At 47.7% G+C, this 16900-nt stretch overlaps 7 protein-coding genes across 7 annotated transcripts; 1 reads left to right on the top strand and 6 right to left on the bottom strand.

Annotated features, from left to right (window-relative positions):
• Nucleotides 1-370: 370 nt before the first annotated feature.
• On the bottom strand, nucleotides 371-1582 carry N7511_010689 (PP2C family serine/threonine-protein phosphatase; the record flags this gene model as incomplete). The annotated part of the gene is made up of 1 exon (XM_057133066.1): nucleotides 371-1582. The coding sequence occupies one exon, from the start codon at nucleotides 1580-1582 to the stop codon at nucleotides 371-373; it is 1212 nt and encodes a 403-aa protein (XP_056981054.1).
• Nucleotides 1583-3141: 1559 nt separating this feature from the next.
• N7511_010688 (formin-binding protein HOF1) lies at nucleotides 3142-6327 on the bottom strand (the record flags this gene model as incomplete). The annotated part of the gene is made up of 6 exons (XM_057133065.1): nucleotides 3142-3311; nucleotides 3364-5380; nucleotides 5430-5741; nucleotides 5790-6076; nucleotides 6130-6234; nucleotides 6285-6327. The coding sequence occupies 6 exons, from the start codon at nucleotides 6325-6327 to the stop codon at nucleotides 3142-3144; spliced, it is 2934 nt and encodes a 977-aa protein (XP_056981053.1).
• A 737-nt stretch (nucleotides 6328-7064) lies between these two features.
• N7511_010687 (uncharacterized protein) lies at nucleotides 7065-8069 on the bottom strand (the record flags this gene model as incomplete). Its single annotated transcript, XM_057133064.1, has 1 exon — nucleotides 7065-8069. The coding sequence occupies one exon, from the start codon at nucleotides 8067-8069 to the stop codon at nucleotides 7065-7067; it is 1005 nt and encodes a 334-aa protein (XP_056981052.1).
• A 566-nt stretch (nucleotides 8070-8635) lies between these two features.
• On the bottom strand, nucleotides 8636-10911 carry N7511_010686 (transcription factor TFIIIC subunit TFC6; the record flags this gene model as incomplete). The annotated part of the gene is made up of 3 exons (XM_057133063.1): nucleotides 8636-9474; nucleotides 9526-10551; nucleotides 10584-10911. The coding sequence occupies 3 exons, from the start codon at nucleotides 10909-10911 to the stop codon at nucleotides 8636-8638; spliced, it is 2193 nt and encodes a 730-aa protein (XP_056981051.1).
• A 1087-nt stretch (nucleotides 10912-11998) lies between these two features.
• Nucleotides 11999-13504, bottom strand: N7511_010685 (Zn(II)2Cys6 transcription factor domain-containing protein; the record flags this gene model as incomplete). Its single annotated transcript, XM_057133062.1, has 5 exons — nucleotides 11999-12494; nucleotides 12526-12625; nucleotides 12655-12820; nucleotides 12868-13332; nucleotides 13391-13504. The coding sequence occupies 5 exons, from the start codon at nucleotides 13502-13504 to the stop codon at nucleotides 11999-12001; spliced, it is 1341 nt and encodes a 446-aa protein (XP_056981050.1).
• Nucleotides 13505-14354: 850 nt separating this feature from the next.
• N7511_010684 (uncharacterized protein) lies at nucleotides 14355-15096 on the top strand (the record flags this gene model as incomplete). The annotated part of the gene is made up of 3 exons (XM_057133061.1): nucleotides 14355-14527; nucleotides 14584-14890; nucleotides 14962-15096. The coding sequence occupies 3 exons, from the start codon at nucleotides 14355-14357 to the stop codon at nucleotides 15094-15096; spliced, it is 615 nt and encodes a 204-aa protein (XP_056981049.1).
• Nucleotides 15097-16206: 1110 nt separating this feature from the next.
• On the bottom strand, nucleotides 16207-16704 carry N7511_010683 (alpha/beta fold hydrolase; the record flags this gene model as incomplete). Its single annotated transcript, XM_057133060.1, has 1 exon — nucleotides 16207-16704. One exon carries the CDS (start codon nucleotides 16702-16704, stop codon nucleotides 16207-16209), a length of 498 nt encoding a protein of 165 aa, XP_056981048.1.
• Nucleotides 16705-16900: the final 196 nt, after the last annotated feature.

Here is a 16900-nt window from a genome sequence, read left to right as displayed (position 1 = left end):
GGCCTCTGAAAATCCCGAAAGTCTGCACATGGCTGAGATATCGATGTGGAGTGCATTTATAGTGTGATCGAGAGTGAGAGCAAGAGTGAGAGCAAGAGTGAGAGCAAGAGTGAGAGCAAGAGTGAGAGGATATCTGAAAGGGAACTGATGGATCTTTCCATTCAATTTTGTCTTACGACTCACCCAAGGGGTTGTCTCATACTATTGATTGACTCCCTCTCTCTGAGAGCCAACTAATACCTATACTAGAGCTTAATCAGGCGTAGAGAATGCCAGTTCTGACTTCAACTAGAACGAAGCGCCTACAATTTCATTATGACACTACTCAGGGTGCAACAAGTGAATAGACATTTGACAATGCTTGATTGATCTAACGCCCCCCATTCTCCTCCTTGTTGAAGAAGATCACCTGGACGGTGATATCATCTCGCACGTTGCGAGCGAACGGCGGCTCAGCGGCCAGCCGTCCAGCAACCAGCTCATGCTGGTTGCCACCGAGGGCGTTTCGGATCAGGTGTACAGCTGCATTGTCATCCTGGACCGTTGTTCGCTGCTCCACGAAGGACTGCTCCAGTCCTTCGAGGACTCGACTGAAGTCGAACGTGTCATGTTCCTCTGACTCGGCCGCCTTCTTTTCCTCGCATTTCACCCACTCCGCGACCAAATTAACACATTGGGGACTCGACATGTTGTCCCAAAGGCCATCTGTGGCCATGACGCAGAAACAAGCTTTTTGCGGATTGATTCTGGCTTGCACGATGACAGGCTCTGCGGTCAGGTACGGCGGGGTGTGGTAGTGGCGTGGATTGATGGTGGAGGTAAAGCCGAAGTTTTTGTGCATCTCCTTTTGGATATCAAGGTTCCATTTCAATTTCGCGTCGCCGAATGCGCGTGTGATTGCCAGCAAGCCCTGAAGCCGCTCGTGTCTAAAAATGTGATTTTCACCAGGGTGTTTCTGGCTGAGCAAGTCGATCTCGCGCTGGCTTTTTGGTTTCTGATCTTCCGAGAGAGCGAATGTCTCCCAGCTACCATCTGAATTTTGTTGTCCGAGTACTGCCCTTGAGTCGCCGGTACATGCCGTATGCATCGTGCTTGTGGTAGGGTCATACAAACATAGCAGAGCACAGGAGCCGGAAATAGCAGGTTGAACCTTTTTGATCCTATGTGGGAGATCTTCCATACTGGTGAGGGCTTCAACAGCGTTCTTCAGAATCTGTTTATCGCAGTCCAAGAATGCGTTCGTGAGAGCTTGCTTGATCAGCCGGTTTGGGAAGTATCCATTGGTGCAACTCTTCTTGAAATGAGACAGATGATGGGAAACGAAAAACAGAAGATTTCTTGTCAAGCAGTCTGCAGTTTGCGGTCCACCATGTCCGTCAAATACAGCCCAGGCAAGCCAGTCCTTGCCATCAGCCCCAGCGGAGGGAAGCGTTCGATGCAGATATCTGTCTTCGCAGCGGCCGTTTGCTCCCAGTTGACTGATGTCATAGTTTATCTTGGGGAAGTCTTCGAGATCAAAGGAATGAGCATTGGCGCAGAGAAGGCGTGTCGCCTCCGCCTTCCAGGAAGATGATTCGTCCATGATTTGTTCAGCTGGCAGGATGTTAATTCGACTTTTCAACAATGGAGAAATTGGTCAAAACATGCCCATGATACGTACTGCAACAGTTGCAGTCTGATAGTTCGCGAGAAGTTGGAAACGGAACGAGGAACGAGGAGCTTCAATGCAGACTGAAGGTATGTGTTACGGATGTTGGATAGGGAACAATGATATTCAAAAGGCTTCGAGAAGAGCTGAACATGGTGGGAGAAACAACACTCAGGCGACTCGGCATGAGGTCGAAGATAGGATCAGAGAAGCGCATGTTTATACTTCGGATGTCGGCAACAGATTTGATTGGTCCGGGTCTTCCCACTAGCGCCCTTTTCACCCGAACCAATGATGATCCATCTTTCATATTTAAATTTCATTCGGGAAACGAGCTCTTCGCCCGGACCAATGAAAATCCATCTCTCATATCTAACTTTCATTCGCGAAACGAGCTCTTCGCCCGGACCAATGACAGACCATCTCTTGTTACCCCAGCCCGGGCCAATTAGAAAATCAATCCCCCCACAAATACAATTTCCGTCACTCCGAGCACGGTCATCATCTAAGTAAGTCTGGTTGCCCTCTATCTCAATTGCCTAACCCCTTTGTTAGGTTCTTTCCATGCTCTCTCCACTCAGTAACGACATATATGTCTCATCAGACTGCCATCGTGCCGTTCTCATGTCAGTACTTATTTTGCCGTGGGTTGCCATAGTAATTGGAGGTATTGTCTTCGCGGCCTCTTCTTGAACAGTTTTTAATGTGCGACCAAACAGCTACCGCTAGCTTAGGAGTGAATGAAATAAATTACAATATTCAAGAAGGGCCAAATTGACTCTATTTCTTTTTTCAGGGAGCAGGGCTCTACTGATTGTAAACGTGACGGAATTTGGACTTCGACAATCGGAAGACGATCTACAATATGTTTGATTAGACGAGACCGAAAACGCACCAGGGTTGTTACATAACATTCAGTTTACATCCTTATAACGCCTGAGTAGCATACAACTTACATAGCAGCGGCACGAGTAAACCCATAGAGAGGAAGGGCAATTAGAACAAGTCACATCATATTCTCCATAAAATTGAACGAGTGTCCAGCATAACCATCAACAATCAAAGGTAAAGGAATCATAGAAAAGAAGTTGACCACAGAGCCCCAGAAGACTCTGTGGCCCGAGATCAGCCATCATACAATTTCATCTGAAAAGATCCCGTAGAAGAAGAAAAATGTAAATCCAACAAATTCACACGAAGCGCAATATCAAGAAAACTGTGATCCCAAAGCACGCACGCTAAAGGTTCCAAAAAAAAGCATCCATTAGAGCAGAAATACATGATTGAACGAGGCGTTCGTGATATCGAGGGGAGACTGTAGCACCATGCCGAAAAAGAAAAGTAAAAATAGAGTCGAGTTCAAAAAAAAAAGATCGTGAATGTGCAAAAGGGTTGACAAAAGCATGGTATCTACGTGGGAACATGAGAAAGAGTATCTCCGGCAGGACAATCATTTGCGAGGGTCGTGGCGGGTCGTGAGATCAGAGGGGTATTCAGATAATTTGCAGGTAGTTGCTAGGCACAAGACCAGGGTGGCCGCGTGCATTGGTGACTTCGGCTTCCCACCACCCATCATCTTGGAGGCGCAGAACGGAAAGAAGATCACCCTTGCCAAAGCCGAGCTCCTCTGGGATGGCAGCATTGTAGGTATACATGGCACGAGCTATGACGAGTTAGATACTGATGAAGCGAAAGAAAGGTGATATAGAACTTACCGAAATGCAAAATGGGACGGCCATCACGACTGAACTTGCGTCCAGGCTCTGCAACAGCCAGAGTACGGCTACGAGAGCGACCGATGGGCGGACCATCACCATAAGTAGATGAGGGGCGGCCAGTGGAGCGGGCCGAGCTATATCCACCAGGGCTGCTAGCGCCGTACATATCACCATGGCTACCAGATAACTGCAACTCCATTCCGCCAGCACTCGAGGGACGGGTTTGCTGTCGGAACTGAGGCTGTGGAGACACTGCACGGCTGCTCATAGCGGGTGAAGGTCTTCTCTGGAAGTCGTTTGGAGAGTATGGTTGGTTTTCAGCACGACGAGGAGTCGGGGACTGACTGTACTGGCTCCGCATGCTGTTGGACTGGTACGAGGCCGGGCTTGGGCTTGCTCCTCTGCTGTTTTGACTCATTCGAGTGTCCACACGTGGAGATGCAGCTCGAGGTGCAACCTGAGGGCTGACGCTTCGTCTTGGTGCGGGTGATCTTGCACGAGGAACTTCCTGGGATTGACCGCTGTGTCGGGATCCCATGCTGTTGTTTTGGCCTCGAAGCATGCTTTGAGCTTGACCGGTGTACTTTTGGGTTGTCTTCTGCATTTGCTTGGCCGTGAAGGCAGGCTGGGGAGCTCCGAGTCGCTTGACTGACGGGTCATTGTAAGCTGGAGGAGCTGCAGCAGCACTGGCATTGCTACCACCATACTGAGAAGAAGGCGCAGATGGGTTGGGCGTGGAGATACCAGCGTATCTGTCTGCAGAAACTCGAGTGGCAGACTGCTTTCCATTTGACTTCAACTCAAACAGCGCACGTGCCATGGGATCCAAGTCATCTTCGGCTCCTTTGGCCGCCTGGGCCCCCTTATTTGGAGAAGTCTTTTCAGGAGAAGCAACGTCAAATACATTGTTTCCAACATTGAGCTGGAAGTTGGCTCGGGGGTCAACAGGTTCGGGGCTCGCGGAGATGCGAGTTGGAGGAGCCGCCACAGCAGGTGGACCAGCCGGAGGTTTAGCAGGACTGACCTGCTTGGGAGGACTCATCTGCTTGGGAGGACTCATCTGCTTGGGGGGACTCATCTGCTTGGGAGGACTAATTTGCTTAGGAGTACTCATCTGCGTGGGAGTACTCATCTGCTTGGGAGTACTCATCTGCTTGGGAGTGCTCATCTGCTTAGGTGGGCTCATTTGCTTTGGTGGGCTAATTGGCTGAGTGGGGGTCAATTGTGCAGTAGGCGAGTCCCATCCACTGCGTGGCGCGGCCTGAGGGGACATAGCTGGCTGAGAAGGAATAACAGGACGGTCTTTATCATGCCGGCTCTTGCGACGGAATGGGCTGTTGCTAAAGAATGCACTCTTCTTCTTTGGGGATGGTGACTGCTTGTCTTCATAGGAGCCGGAAATTGGCGCACTGTTCGTTGGCTTCGGAATAGCGTGCTTGGTAGGCGTTGCTTCAACACTGGACAAAGAGGTAGGATTCGAAACCTCACTCTGAGAGTCGCGGCTGGATGGACGATACGCGCTGGCTGCCGAGCTACGCTCCGATGGAGGACCCGCACGACAAAACATGGTCATGCCATCGGTGGGGTACGCATTATGGGGAACTGCTCCAATCTCTCCATGTCGCTCAGGGTCATAGTTCGGAGGCGGCGCACCTCCACGTCGGAAATCCAAAGGTGCAGGCTGAGAGGCGGGTTGCGGCATCGGTGCTTCATTAATAGGAGGAGCAGGGTGGCCCATTTGAGCCGCAAGTTCAGAGGATGGGTCGTTGTGAGACTCGAAGGTTGATGGCTGGGGAGATGATGTGCGGAACGCAGGGTTCATGGTGCGCTGAAATTGGGCTACTGAATAACCCTCTGCCTCGTCCATTTCAGATCCGGTGTCATCGTCTTTGCAGAAGTTGATAAATCTGGGAGGATCTGGAATTTCCTGACCGGTTCCGTTCGACTTGATAAATGCGAGAATATCCTTCTCCACTTCGCAATTTTCCAATGAAAGACGAACTTTTTCACAGGACTAAATATCTGTTAGTATGAGACATCGCATTTAGGGAAGACAAACATACAGCATCGTCGCTAACACAAACAGTTGAGGCAATGTTTGCATATGTCCACAAGCTGCTCTTCGTAAAGTCGAGACGCTCCTCTTCCAAGTCCTGGAACTTGTCACAGGCAGACTTCCATTCCTTATTCCAACGTCCAGTGGTCTCCTCGAGTTGCTTTATGGCGGCTTCGTATTCATTGCTGTTGGACGCAAGCTGGATTTGTGTCTTCTCAAGCTTGGCCTTGTTCTTGCGCTCTTCCTGTCCCATCACCATGTGTCCCTGTGCCAGGTATCCTTTAATGCGAAGGCAGTCCTGTTCATAACGATCACGGGTCTGCATGATTAGCTGGTTGCTCAATTTTAATTCCAGAAAGATGCGTACTTTGTTAACAACACCTGTTTGCTGCATTTTGGTCTTGTGAAGGCGTTCGATGGTTTGTTGAATGATCTTTCTTCGCTCCTTGATACCACTGGCGAATGCGGCCAGTGGCTCTTCCAATTCCGTTTTCATTTGTCCTGCGATTGCGGCGTGTGCTTTGGCAATCGCCTCCGTCTCTCCCCGAACCACATCAAGCGAGTTCCGGAGCGATCCTGTCTCAGATGAGCCGAGTGTCTTGCGGCAGAGGGCCTGGAGTTTGCGCGCGTATTCATCTTCAATAGAAGATCGAACTAGAGGCAATGTTAGTATCTCAAGGTATGCGACTGTACTGTGTGCCACTCACGATTGTAGAAAATCTTCAATTCATCGTTTGTAACCTTTGAACTATGCATGCGGTCCAGCATAGGCTGGAGCCCGGCGTCATCTTTACCCCAGAAGTTATTCGCGACTAAAGTGATGTTAGCGCGTGGCAATGGATAATAATGGAGCACAGCATACAAGACATGGAGACCGTAGGTCCATCTGCCACCGTCCCAGGCATGATTGTGGTTGAGCCTCGGCCAGTCTTTGCTCAAATTAAAAGGTGCGGTAAAGACCGATAAGAGAAGTAAGAAACAGAACAATAAGACTGTGAAGAAACAACAAAAGAGACCCTTGGAGGTCACAATGTGTCGAGGTTGAAGGTGACCGGAGGGATGTGCTGTTTACCGGGCGCGTCTCTCGGGGCAACCACCGCGCGGCCGTCATGCACCCGTTACATAATTCCAGCCATTCGGCCCTAATTCCTGCCTAAGATCAACTACAAACCTGCTATGGCTACCTAATTACATTGTTGATCTTGAAGGTAATTGATTGAAAGCTGGAATTGATAAACACTTTTTTTATTTCATTTTTCTCGTTGCATTGTGCAACCTATCTATGTAATCGGGGGCTCGTAAAATCTTCGATCACAGTCTATGTGGCCCAAATCAATAATCAATCATCCCATAACCCAGAAAAAATGATGAAGAATACATAGGATGAATCGTAAGTTCGTGAAACATCACACTGAAAATCACTCCGATAAAAACGCCAGTCGAGAATGCATCCCCAAATCCATTATGGGGGCAAGGTCAATTTATTCACAGGCCAATCCATGTTGATGATCCAAGGATGGCAAAATATGTATCGTGTTTGCAGTCATATGTCATATCGATCCATAAAAAAGATCTCATAAGTTCATGAAAGGTCATGCTTGCGCCATTTCATGAGAAGACAAATAGCTTTGTGCTATTTATCTTAGTAGGCGACAGGAGTAGCAGAAGCGCTGAAGACGGGGGTAGAGACACTGGAAGAGGCCCAGCTGCCGTAGTGACGGGCCACAAGAGAGGGCGAGGCAGTAGGGGTGGCAACAGAAGAAGAGCCGGCGATAGGAGAGTACCAGCCGAACTCACCACGGACAGCGAGGGGCACAGCCGAGGTGGGGATCACGCTGGAAGAGGGGGTGCCGGAGGCAGAAGAGTACCAGCCGCGAGCAATGAGAGAGGCAGAGCTGGAGGAAGTAGCAGAAGAGGACGCAGGAACGTCAGTGGAGGATCCGGCGCCGAAATCACGGGCAACCAGAGGAGTGGCGGAGACAGGCACGCTGGCAGTAGGCGAGGGAGTGGAAGAATACCAGCCGCCAAACTGTCTGGGAACCAAGGAAACCGAAGAGGAGGGGGAGGCAGTACCCCACTGGCGAGCATAGAGGGAACTAGCGACCGAGGGAGTGGCAGAGAGCAGAACAGATGAGGTAGAGTAATCGCGGACATAGAGAGCGCCGGTGCTGGATGGCTGGGGGTACTCGCGAGCGTAGAGAGAAGCAGAGGCAGAGCTGGAAGCAGAGCTAGCGTACTCCCGAGCAAAGAGAGCTGGCTGGCCAGCGGCTCTCAAGCCACGGCGGAAGAAAGAGTTTGAGCCAGCCTCCGGGAGAGCAATGGATGGGAGGGGGATATCAATGCGTGCAACAGGAGTCTCGTAGCAGGGAGTGGAGCTAGCAGCACGAGCGACGGAAGAGCTGGAAGGGGTGGCGGTAATAGTGACAGTCACAGGCACAGGGTTGGCACCAGGCGCAGTAACGGTTGATGTTTCAAAGACGGTATCAATCTCAGGAGCGGCAGAAGAAGAGGGTTCTCCATCAACGTTGACAACCTCGTAGGTTGCCTTGCGGCGAGAAAGGTCTTCATTCTGGGTGTTGGCGAAAGGAGCAGCGTAGGTGACACTGACAGAGGAGAAGGCCAGGAGCGCCGCAGTAGAGAAGTGCATTGTGAATGAGATAGAACAAGTTTCGCTCGTAATGAAGATAGAAAATAGGACTAGAGTTGAATACCGAGAAGAAAGAATTGCAATATGTAAACAATGGAGTGCGGTAGGCGGAAGGTTAGGTGTGAATGGAGAGTTGAGAAACGAAGAAGCAGAGGGTTTAAAAGTTGAAGAAAAAATAACAGAATCTATGAATCATATTGGCGGTTTCATCCACCACTCTGTCATTGGGCCAAAAATAGGCGGCTGGGATGGCTGGGAATATACGGACTCAGACCAGCCTTCACTTTATGTCTAAATTGCGCCCCACCCGGATCCATGGATGTGCCAACCACGCTGCCGGATAACGTGGCGTGGCCATGATCTACATTATGTCAGCACATCTGGTGTGGCTGGGGGATCCACTCTGACACAACGTACTGTAAAGTAGTGTTTCACTGTCGCCTAATTACTTTTATTAGAACCTCTAGAATCACTATGATGGAGAAATGACCCTGATCGACATGCCAATAGAAGGTATATCTTATGATTTCTGTGACTACAGCCTAGTTGCTGCGGTAGGATTCTGGCTAGATAGCTAGATCCTCCACTCGTACCAATCCGCTCCCCAGTGCTGCACTTGCCCACGCACAACAAGACTGGTTGGGGTTCCACCCGAGGGCTGTGACGTGAGTGCCTTCTTCGTAAATTGTGGAGGTTGTAATGCCGGTGATCGGCTTAGTGTCTGTGGTTTTGTGTTTAACCAGTCTCTGGTTGTCTGCTCGGTATCCATCGAAAAAGCGGCTAGTCCCCGCGGTGTCGGCTTTCGAGCTTGGGACCCATTCGTGTGTAAACCACATTTGCTGGAACACTTGCTCCTTGTTGTAGACTACACGGCGGAAAGGATTGACTCCCATCACCTCTCCTGCAGCACTCCCATAAAGTACACAGGGGTGCGAAAAACTGCATGGAGCCAAGGCCGAGACGTTGCTGGAGAACCTGCCTATGCCAGTACTCGTAAAGAATCTTCGGATTGGCATGATGCGGGCAAATTCCTGTTCGTCACCTGAAACAGCAGATTGAAGGATGGGAGAATAGCTAATGTGGGGAGCTGGCATCCGCATGCGGACTGTCGAGACTTTATCGGCCACGGGATCGAGAATGGACCACATATACGTTTCACCATCCATGGACATGGTTATAACATGGTGAGGATGATTTGGGTATACCGACGTAATATCTAACACCCATGTTGAGTGAATTGGTTGATAGAAAAACGGAAGTGGTTCAGATGCAGAGGATGCAATATTCCAAATAGCGACAAATCCATTGCTGCACCCTACAGCAATATCACTAGGAGACATCCAAGTAACACATGTGCAGATTGTGCCGGGCGGCTTCGCTTCAAAAGCGGGCGATTGGAGTTTAACTAGAGCTTGCGCGTTAGTGGGACTCGCAAGAATTGATAGATAACACATACTGTATTCAGTTGCTTTTGACCCTCGGCGTAGTTTGATATCCAGGACCTTGGCTTTTCCATCTCCCCAAACGCCTGCTAGCAGTCCGACAGACTTTGTTGCTTCTTCTTCATCATCTTCATCTCGTTTTTCTCGCGGCAATCTGCACCAAGATATTCTCGTCAAATCTCCCCACTCAGCACAGAGAACTTGGCGTAACTGAGGCTTGCATTCCATGTTCAGAGTTTGTGTGGATGTATCACTATTTTTGGCTCTGAACTCCCATATTTGTATCGCACAAGGGAAAGGTGGAGAGGGTTTTAGTGATGAGCTAGGCTCGCCGTCGTCAGGCTTGTACGCAGCCTTTTGCTCTTCAGTGATTGGTACAACCACAGCCAGGTACTGAGAAAGCCCTTCGTGGTTCGGAGCCCAAGCCATGCAATTGATCTTGTGACCCAGGTTAAGGATCCACCCCTCTCGGATTTTATTCGTCTTGCTTGCTGATTCATTTGCTTTGGGCTGCCTTTCTCCCCAGACCTTTCCATAATCGAATGACTCATGGTACCTTAGGCTGAAAAGCTGCTGGTTGTCATAAGGTCCCAGAAGAATATCGTGGTGCCGGTGCTTTGGTTGTGGTAAGTACTTCTGGCAAGCCGTTGTTTCTTTAATCTTCTCAGTGCATTGTCGCTTTCGAAATATTTCTCCAGACTCTTTGTCATAGTACCAGTCCCATCCACGAGTGCTCTCCCTCTTCACGTCGTCTGGATGGACGCCGTGCGTCGGACCGTAGACATGTCCACCCGGTCTAGGGCCCTCCAGGGTGGCGCGAGTTGGGAAGACCGAGTCACGTCCCTGGTTCCATATGCCACGGAAAAAGATAGCAGCGATCAAGTCACGATCATCGGCACCGAATGTCAAGTTGTAATATGTGTTTTTGGATAGATGGTCCTTGGGATCAATAATACCGCGAGAATGTGTCTCCGTCGCATCTGGAACAATTGTTCCATCAGGCTTTCGCTTTTTTAGGGATAAATCGCGTTTTTTACTTGCTGTATGCTCTTTCGTTTTTTTCCCTTCCCACTTCTCTTGGTGACCTTAGGTTCATCGATGTCCATTTCATCCAAATCGGATTCATCAGGTGCTTCTTCCGCTTCTTCTTCGTCTTCTTCTTCGGCATCCTCTTCATTTTCTTCATTAGCATATCTGCCGTTGGTTTCATCGTCGAAGGTTGCCATAAACTCCTCATCAGAAGGGGAGTCTTCTCTCTTGATGCGCTTGGGTTTGAGCATGGAAGACACTGCTTGTTCATCATTGTCAGATCCATCGCTGATTCCAGCTACTTGAAAAACATCCTGGGTGTAACTTTTCCTGGGGCCAGTGGCACGCCCAGATCTGCGGGAAGATGGCATCTTGTTTGGAGATGTCGCGTCAACGACGGCGATGGTGGGTGTGCGCAGGATCCATCCAGTATTTCAAAGCTCAAGCAGATAAAAGAGGTGAGATCAAGTTTTCGCAGAGCTCGCTTTGTGTATTGGATGTGTTCAATGTCTGATATGAGAGAATGACGTGAAGCTTCAATGACCGGCAAAGGGATGTGGCGCTAGTCCTAAATAGGCTAGCGCGTGTTGGATTTTATCAAAGGATGAACTTCGTTCAACGAGGAAAACTCTTAGCTTTAACCATCCACACTTGGATCCTAACGAGCAGAGTCATTGTTATTGGTGGGTGCGTGATGGTTCAGCTAGCACTAACAGCAACCTACACCAATGACTTTCTATACTTGAATTGCAACGAAAGTAGTCACAGATGCTACGAAAAGATGAAGCATATTTTAAACTTAGCTTACTATCTAGAACCAACCCAAACTTTTGTTTATTTACCAACAGGTCGATCTTCCACTTTTGAATGAGCCTGCATTCCGCGTCTCAGTCAGCTCTAACATTTTTTATAAAAAAGGGTAAAGGAAATCTATTCATACATGGATCTTGATTGTCTTGAAAGAATATGTCGATCCCATTTGCTAGCTTTGGGCAGCATTTTGAGCTCTTGTCAGTCTATGGCCTCTAAAATCATCTAGTAAATTTTTTTTCTCACAAAATTACTTAAGCTATTATACCCATGGCTAGTTTAAGCTTCCACAGTTATCACTGACTCTGAGCGCGTGCCAATATCTACTCTAAGAACCAAAGTGTAACGATCCTCGTCAAGGTAGCGACAGCTCAATTAGGAAAGTCCCACCCTCTAGGGAGATATGGAAGATCAGCCTTGAGGCTCTGTCGTATCTAATCCAGTCGTTCTGACGCTATCTAGGTGAGAATATACTGAGCCGAGTGAGAGACCTCAGCTGAATTTCGCTGTATGGCTAAAAAGCGCGCAGAGAGATCAACGGCTAAAAAATTATTATATTTATAAATATATATTTCTTCTTTGATAGAGGCCGCTTAAAACATGCTCTTATTATAACAAACTCTCGACTAGAAGTAGCTCGCAGGTATTTCACTTGCTTTCGTAGCGCCAAAATTCCTGCAAATCGGCCTCGATTCTATTTGAAGCCATAAAGCCCTTGTTTTGTATGTTGCGAATAGTGTCCAGCACCTTTTGCTGCACGCGACTCTCGCTTGTGTGGACTCCAGCCATTCGCAGTGGAAACAATATGAGAAGTCCCGGAATAAAAGTATCCGACAGAAGGCTTTGAGACAGATCCAAAATTGTGGCGACATGTTTGCAGACCTCACTCTGCTCAAGCTGAGGAATTACCCGTGTCATCCAGCATGAATAGAAGGTGAAATTCCAGCAATGGTATAAAAGAAGGGCACGATGAATGATCACAGCCAATTGGTTAAATGGGTCTAACGGCAACCTCTCCAAAGGCCTTCTTTGCTGCCAATTGAGTAGACTTTCTTTGATCTCAAGTCCCTTTATTGCAATACGATGCACCCTGGGATCAAACGGTCTTAACATTTGAGGGATACTTTCAATCTCGTCAAAGAGCCTATAAAGTTAGCTGCATCTGTCAGTCAAACTTCCAAGGTTGACTTGCCTTTTTGCAAATGTGGATGTTTTTATCATGAGCATGAGAATTTCCCTCATGGGATTTGGCCAGCTTTTCCGCGTTGAAACCCACTGTAAGTTTTCTGGAGCAAGTATAGTACTGTCACCATAAAGAATGGCTCTGTTGGTCTCCAGTATCCAAAAAGCATCAATCAAGCTTTCCGTGGGTAACGGAAGCGGTTTTCTCGTTTCCAACAGGAGCAGTAATTTAGATGTACCAAAAGCCATATGCTTTGCGAATGAATTTCCGGAATCTTCAGCCATCAACTATAACGGATGATTAGTAGACTTTAACATAATGAAAGAACCCATACCTCAAAAATGCCATGCAGAAATGTGCTCCAAAGCACATCATCTCGAAAGACTGGGTTTGCCGTCGAGACTGCCGAATGCAGGTCTTGCAATGATCTACCGCAAGCCCGAAACGCAACATATTGAGGAGACTGAAGCGCGCCAAAGGATCTAGAAGAGCCTTTTCTACTGGCATCCAAAGCTCCAATTGCGATAGAAATCTGCAAAATTAGAGGATATTTCCCAATGATAGTGACTATATCTGTATTTGTGGCAGCAAATTCTTCACTGAAATGGCAGCGCTGAATGAAAGAAGCGAAATGTTCCAGATATATAGCGTCATCATGCTTTCGAACTTGCATGGGAATTGTAGAAGACAACGCATGTCCCGAAACGTGGATGAATTTTATTCCTGGCTGCTGTTGATACTGCGGCACACAGGTTTTCTTCGTGCGGACGCATCTTTCGCATGGGCTTCTCCCATCACACTGTTCTTCTGTGTCAGTTTGACTGGCCACATTGAAACAAAGTGCTGGTTGCTCAAACCTTTACCCGTCGGTTGGCACAAAGCTGACAGCGGGTTGTAGTTTTGCGCTTGTCCAGAGGTCCAATAGTACGCCTAGTGGTTTCGCTAGGTCTGATCCATGGGTCTGCTGTCATGGTTCAATCTTTCGTAATACGCTCAACCGTCCAACAGGGGCTGAAAATTAGAGGTCGTGGAAATAACGTGACTCACTGCTGGCACATCTAGTCAAAGACGACTAGGCCAGAAGAAGCACAAAGTCAATCTGAACAGTTCGATTGTTGGAGTGACTGTATCTATCAGGGATTACAATAAACCTGAGCTGGGTCAAGCGAGACTAGAACCATTCCTAAACCGGTTAAGCGCTTAGAGTTTAACCTATTTGGGAAATATTCGAGCGTGTGCGAGCCTAAAACGGCCGTGCCCCTCCCGATTGCATTGATGACTCCACAGAGCTCCACCTCAAAAGTCGTGGAATGTTCATATCAACTTGAGACTTCAGGGCTAGTTTTAGTATCAAGGAATTCGTGTTTTGACAGAATCCCGAATTGCTCTCCCGGGATATTCTGATATGGTTTATCAGAAATTGGTCATACTCTTTAGCTGGTAATACTCATCGATTAAACTAGGGAGGTTGCGTCTGCGCTAGAGGGGCTGGCCACACACTTAATAAGACAATAAATCAACGTATGCTCAGCCTACCCGAATTAGGTTATGATTAAGCACCAATGAATCCGGTCCCATCCTGGAACTTACCCTCTAACTTGTTGCCTAAGCCTCGGTGGCCTAAAACAGTATCTATTGAGCGTCCCTTGGAGCAGATACGAGCTTGGCTCCCTGAGACACACGATGTTATGGATATGCCCATGTTTGTTTCTTGCAAGTATAAAACAGCTGCCAGTCCTCAGCAAAGGACTGAATAGACACAGCCTTCTTCATTTCCAAAGATTGCCTTTTCCATCAACCATCAACTTCCACTTTCGAATCATGCACTTTTTTCAACTACTCTTCGTCTCGCTTGCCACTGGGGTGCTGGCAGTGAAAACTTCGAGTTGTCCTCTGTTTTCTTCTTCAATAACGGCATTCTCTTCTGGATTCAAACAGCCAGATCCTCCTGTGATAAAGGCCGAGTACGAGACCAACTTTGTCCAACATAAATGGTAGGTGACAAACACTGATGCTCGATCAACTTCCATTGTCATACTAATAGTATCAGGAATCAAAATCTGACACATATCACGACTGGCTTTATCAATAATTCGCAATCCCAGGATTTTGTTCGGGTGGATGAAGCCTACAATGGTAGTCTGGCCTCATCCTACTTCGATTACGCCAACTGTACTGAAGAAGGATTGGTGGATAACATTCTGACCACCTATAGCCATGACTCCCAGGAGCCAGTCATATGGAGGGGCTACGTTAACTCGAACTTTCCTCTGTTTCCTGAAGACATACTAGTCAAAAATGAGGCTGTTTTTGGTGGACTGGTCCGGCGACAATTCAACGATGACCCTGTGGCAGCTGTAAGTAGCCCTTCTCATATTCAGCTTACTGTGATCAGACACGGTGTTGAAACTAACGACGATGTTCTAAGTGGAATATCATGTACCAGGGGGTGATTCCTGTAACAGTCTACGTGAGCAACTGCAATATCATGGTTGGATACGACTACTTTTCTCCCGAATTGCGCACCAGAGTTGTCACTGAGTACTTCAATATCCAAGCTTAAGCTGCTACCGCAGCGAGTGCGGTAATTTTTGTTTAATCGACCAGTCTGAGTCGCCTGTTCTCGATGGCATAACAATCCGTTGAGATTCCTATGACAAATCTCAATCAAGATATATAGACTGTAATATCCAATCTCCAATTGAAAATTTTGTTTATGTAAAAGATAAGTTGCTCTGCACAATAAATTAAAGTCCACATGCGTGCCGCGCTCACATTGGGCATTATAACTTGTTTTTTATCCCCCTGGACTCACCAAGTTTCTCGGAAATGAGACTTTTGCTTGTTTTGTCTATCTAATTTCACCGGTATTCCCACAAAGCCAAGAATCAGTGTTCACTTGGGATGGTGGGCGAGTATACCACCTTGCCGAGTCAGAGAGAAAATGATCACATATCATACACACCCAACTTTACGTCCCTTATATGGGAACTCAAATATTATGCATTTTGGAAGAATTGCTTGACTCTAGCCAGGTGCGTTCATTTACTGATAGAAATTGTCTCCTGCACTATGGCATAATTAAATTTCCAATAGTACAGGTTACTCCATGGATGCAACGACAGGTCTAAGATGTTACAGAAAAACAGTTTAAAAGTACGATCAAGTTGACATAAAACGCCATATGATTGAGCAGAGATTCTAACTTTAGTGTACAAGACCTCATAGGATTGCAACATTGGGCGAGAATGGATGTTGCTGCACATTAACGTAGTACCAGGGTAGTAGCATTCTAGCCTTTTGTCATAGAACTCTCAGGTATCAATTCTGATAGCACGTCATCTAGATGCCGGTGGATTGTCCAGTGTGTATCATTTTCGTAAACCTTGAAAACAGGGCCGTTGGTCAGTTGCTTAACATAATACTCCGTCATTGGCAACGGTGAATTCCAGTCTTTTCCAGCATGCCAGATATGAAGGTTTTTATACGTGATACCTCCAAGTTCAATGCCCCAGTCTTGTGACAATAGCTTTGCTTCGTATGCAGCAGGGCCAGCACCCTGTTTGAAAGGCTCAAACAAAGCACGAAGTATCTCTTTTCTTCGCTCTTCCACTGTCTTGAAATGCTTTTGGTGGTCTTTTTTCAGATAGCTATCAAGCCATTGCATACCCCTTCATGAAGTCAATCCACTCCTGATAATCCAAACCAGAATGCCCAATGAAGATCGTAATCCAGCTGGCCAATATTCCGCTGCAAAGGCTGATGCTCGATATACAAAAGGCATGTGGTGTGCCCCGGCCTTCCAATTTCCTCCTCCAGCAAGAATGCCGACAGCAGACATCATTTCGTGAGGAAGTGCATGCGCGCACGCCAATATATAGGGACCACCTCCGGAACCACCCATCAAGGCGAAGCGAGAGAGACCAAGATGGCCAGCCAGGGCTTGGACATCATCAGGCCAGTCTGCAATGCGGCGGTTGGGTTGGTTTGTTGACAGACCAAAGCCTGGCCGATCTGGGGCAACCATGCGAATCCCATGTCGATGAAGAACGTTCTCTATGACGGAGCCTTCATAGCGGCACTGAGAGTAGCCATGGAGATATATCAATGGGTAGCCTGTTTCAGGTCCATATTCGGCATATCCTAAAATCCTTCCATCAGGAAGTCTCATTGTTTGATCAGCTCGGTAGTTTATGTTGAAGGATCGGCATATTGGCTGGGAGCTCTTAAGACGAACGAGACGTCTCCTCGTGATCGGATTCATATCTGAAGATATTGTTTAACAATTCTTACTCTCACATTTTGTGAGCAGAAGTTGCCTTTAATGTAAGCAACACGAAGCAAGACCGTCTTGAGTCATCCGATGA

This window comes from Penicillium nucicola (assembly GCF_028828085.1).
Source record: "Penicillium nucicola strain IBT 29836 chromosome Unknown utg000010l, whole genome shotgun sequence".
Taxonomy (NCBI): domain Eukaryota; kingdom Fungi; phylum Ascomycota; class Eurotiomycetes; order Eurotiales; family Aspergillaceae; genus Penicillium; species Penicillium nucicola.
Note: the sequence above shows the minus strand (reverse complement) of the source record. Positions and strands in the feature narration are given on the sequence as shown.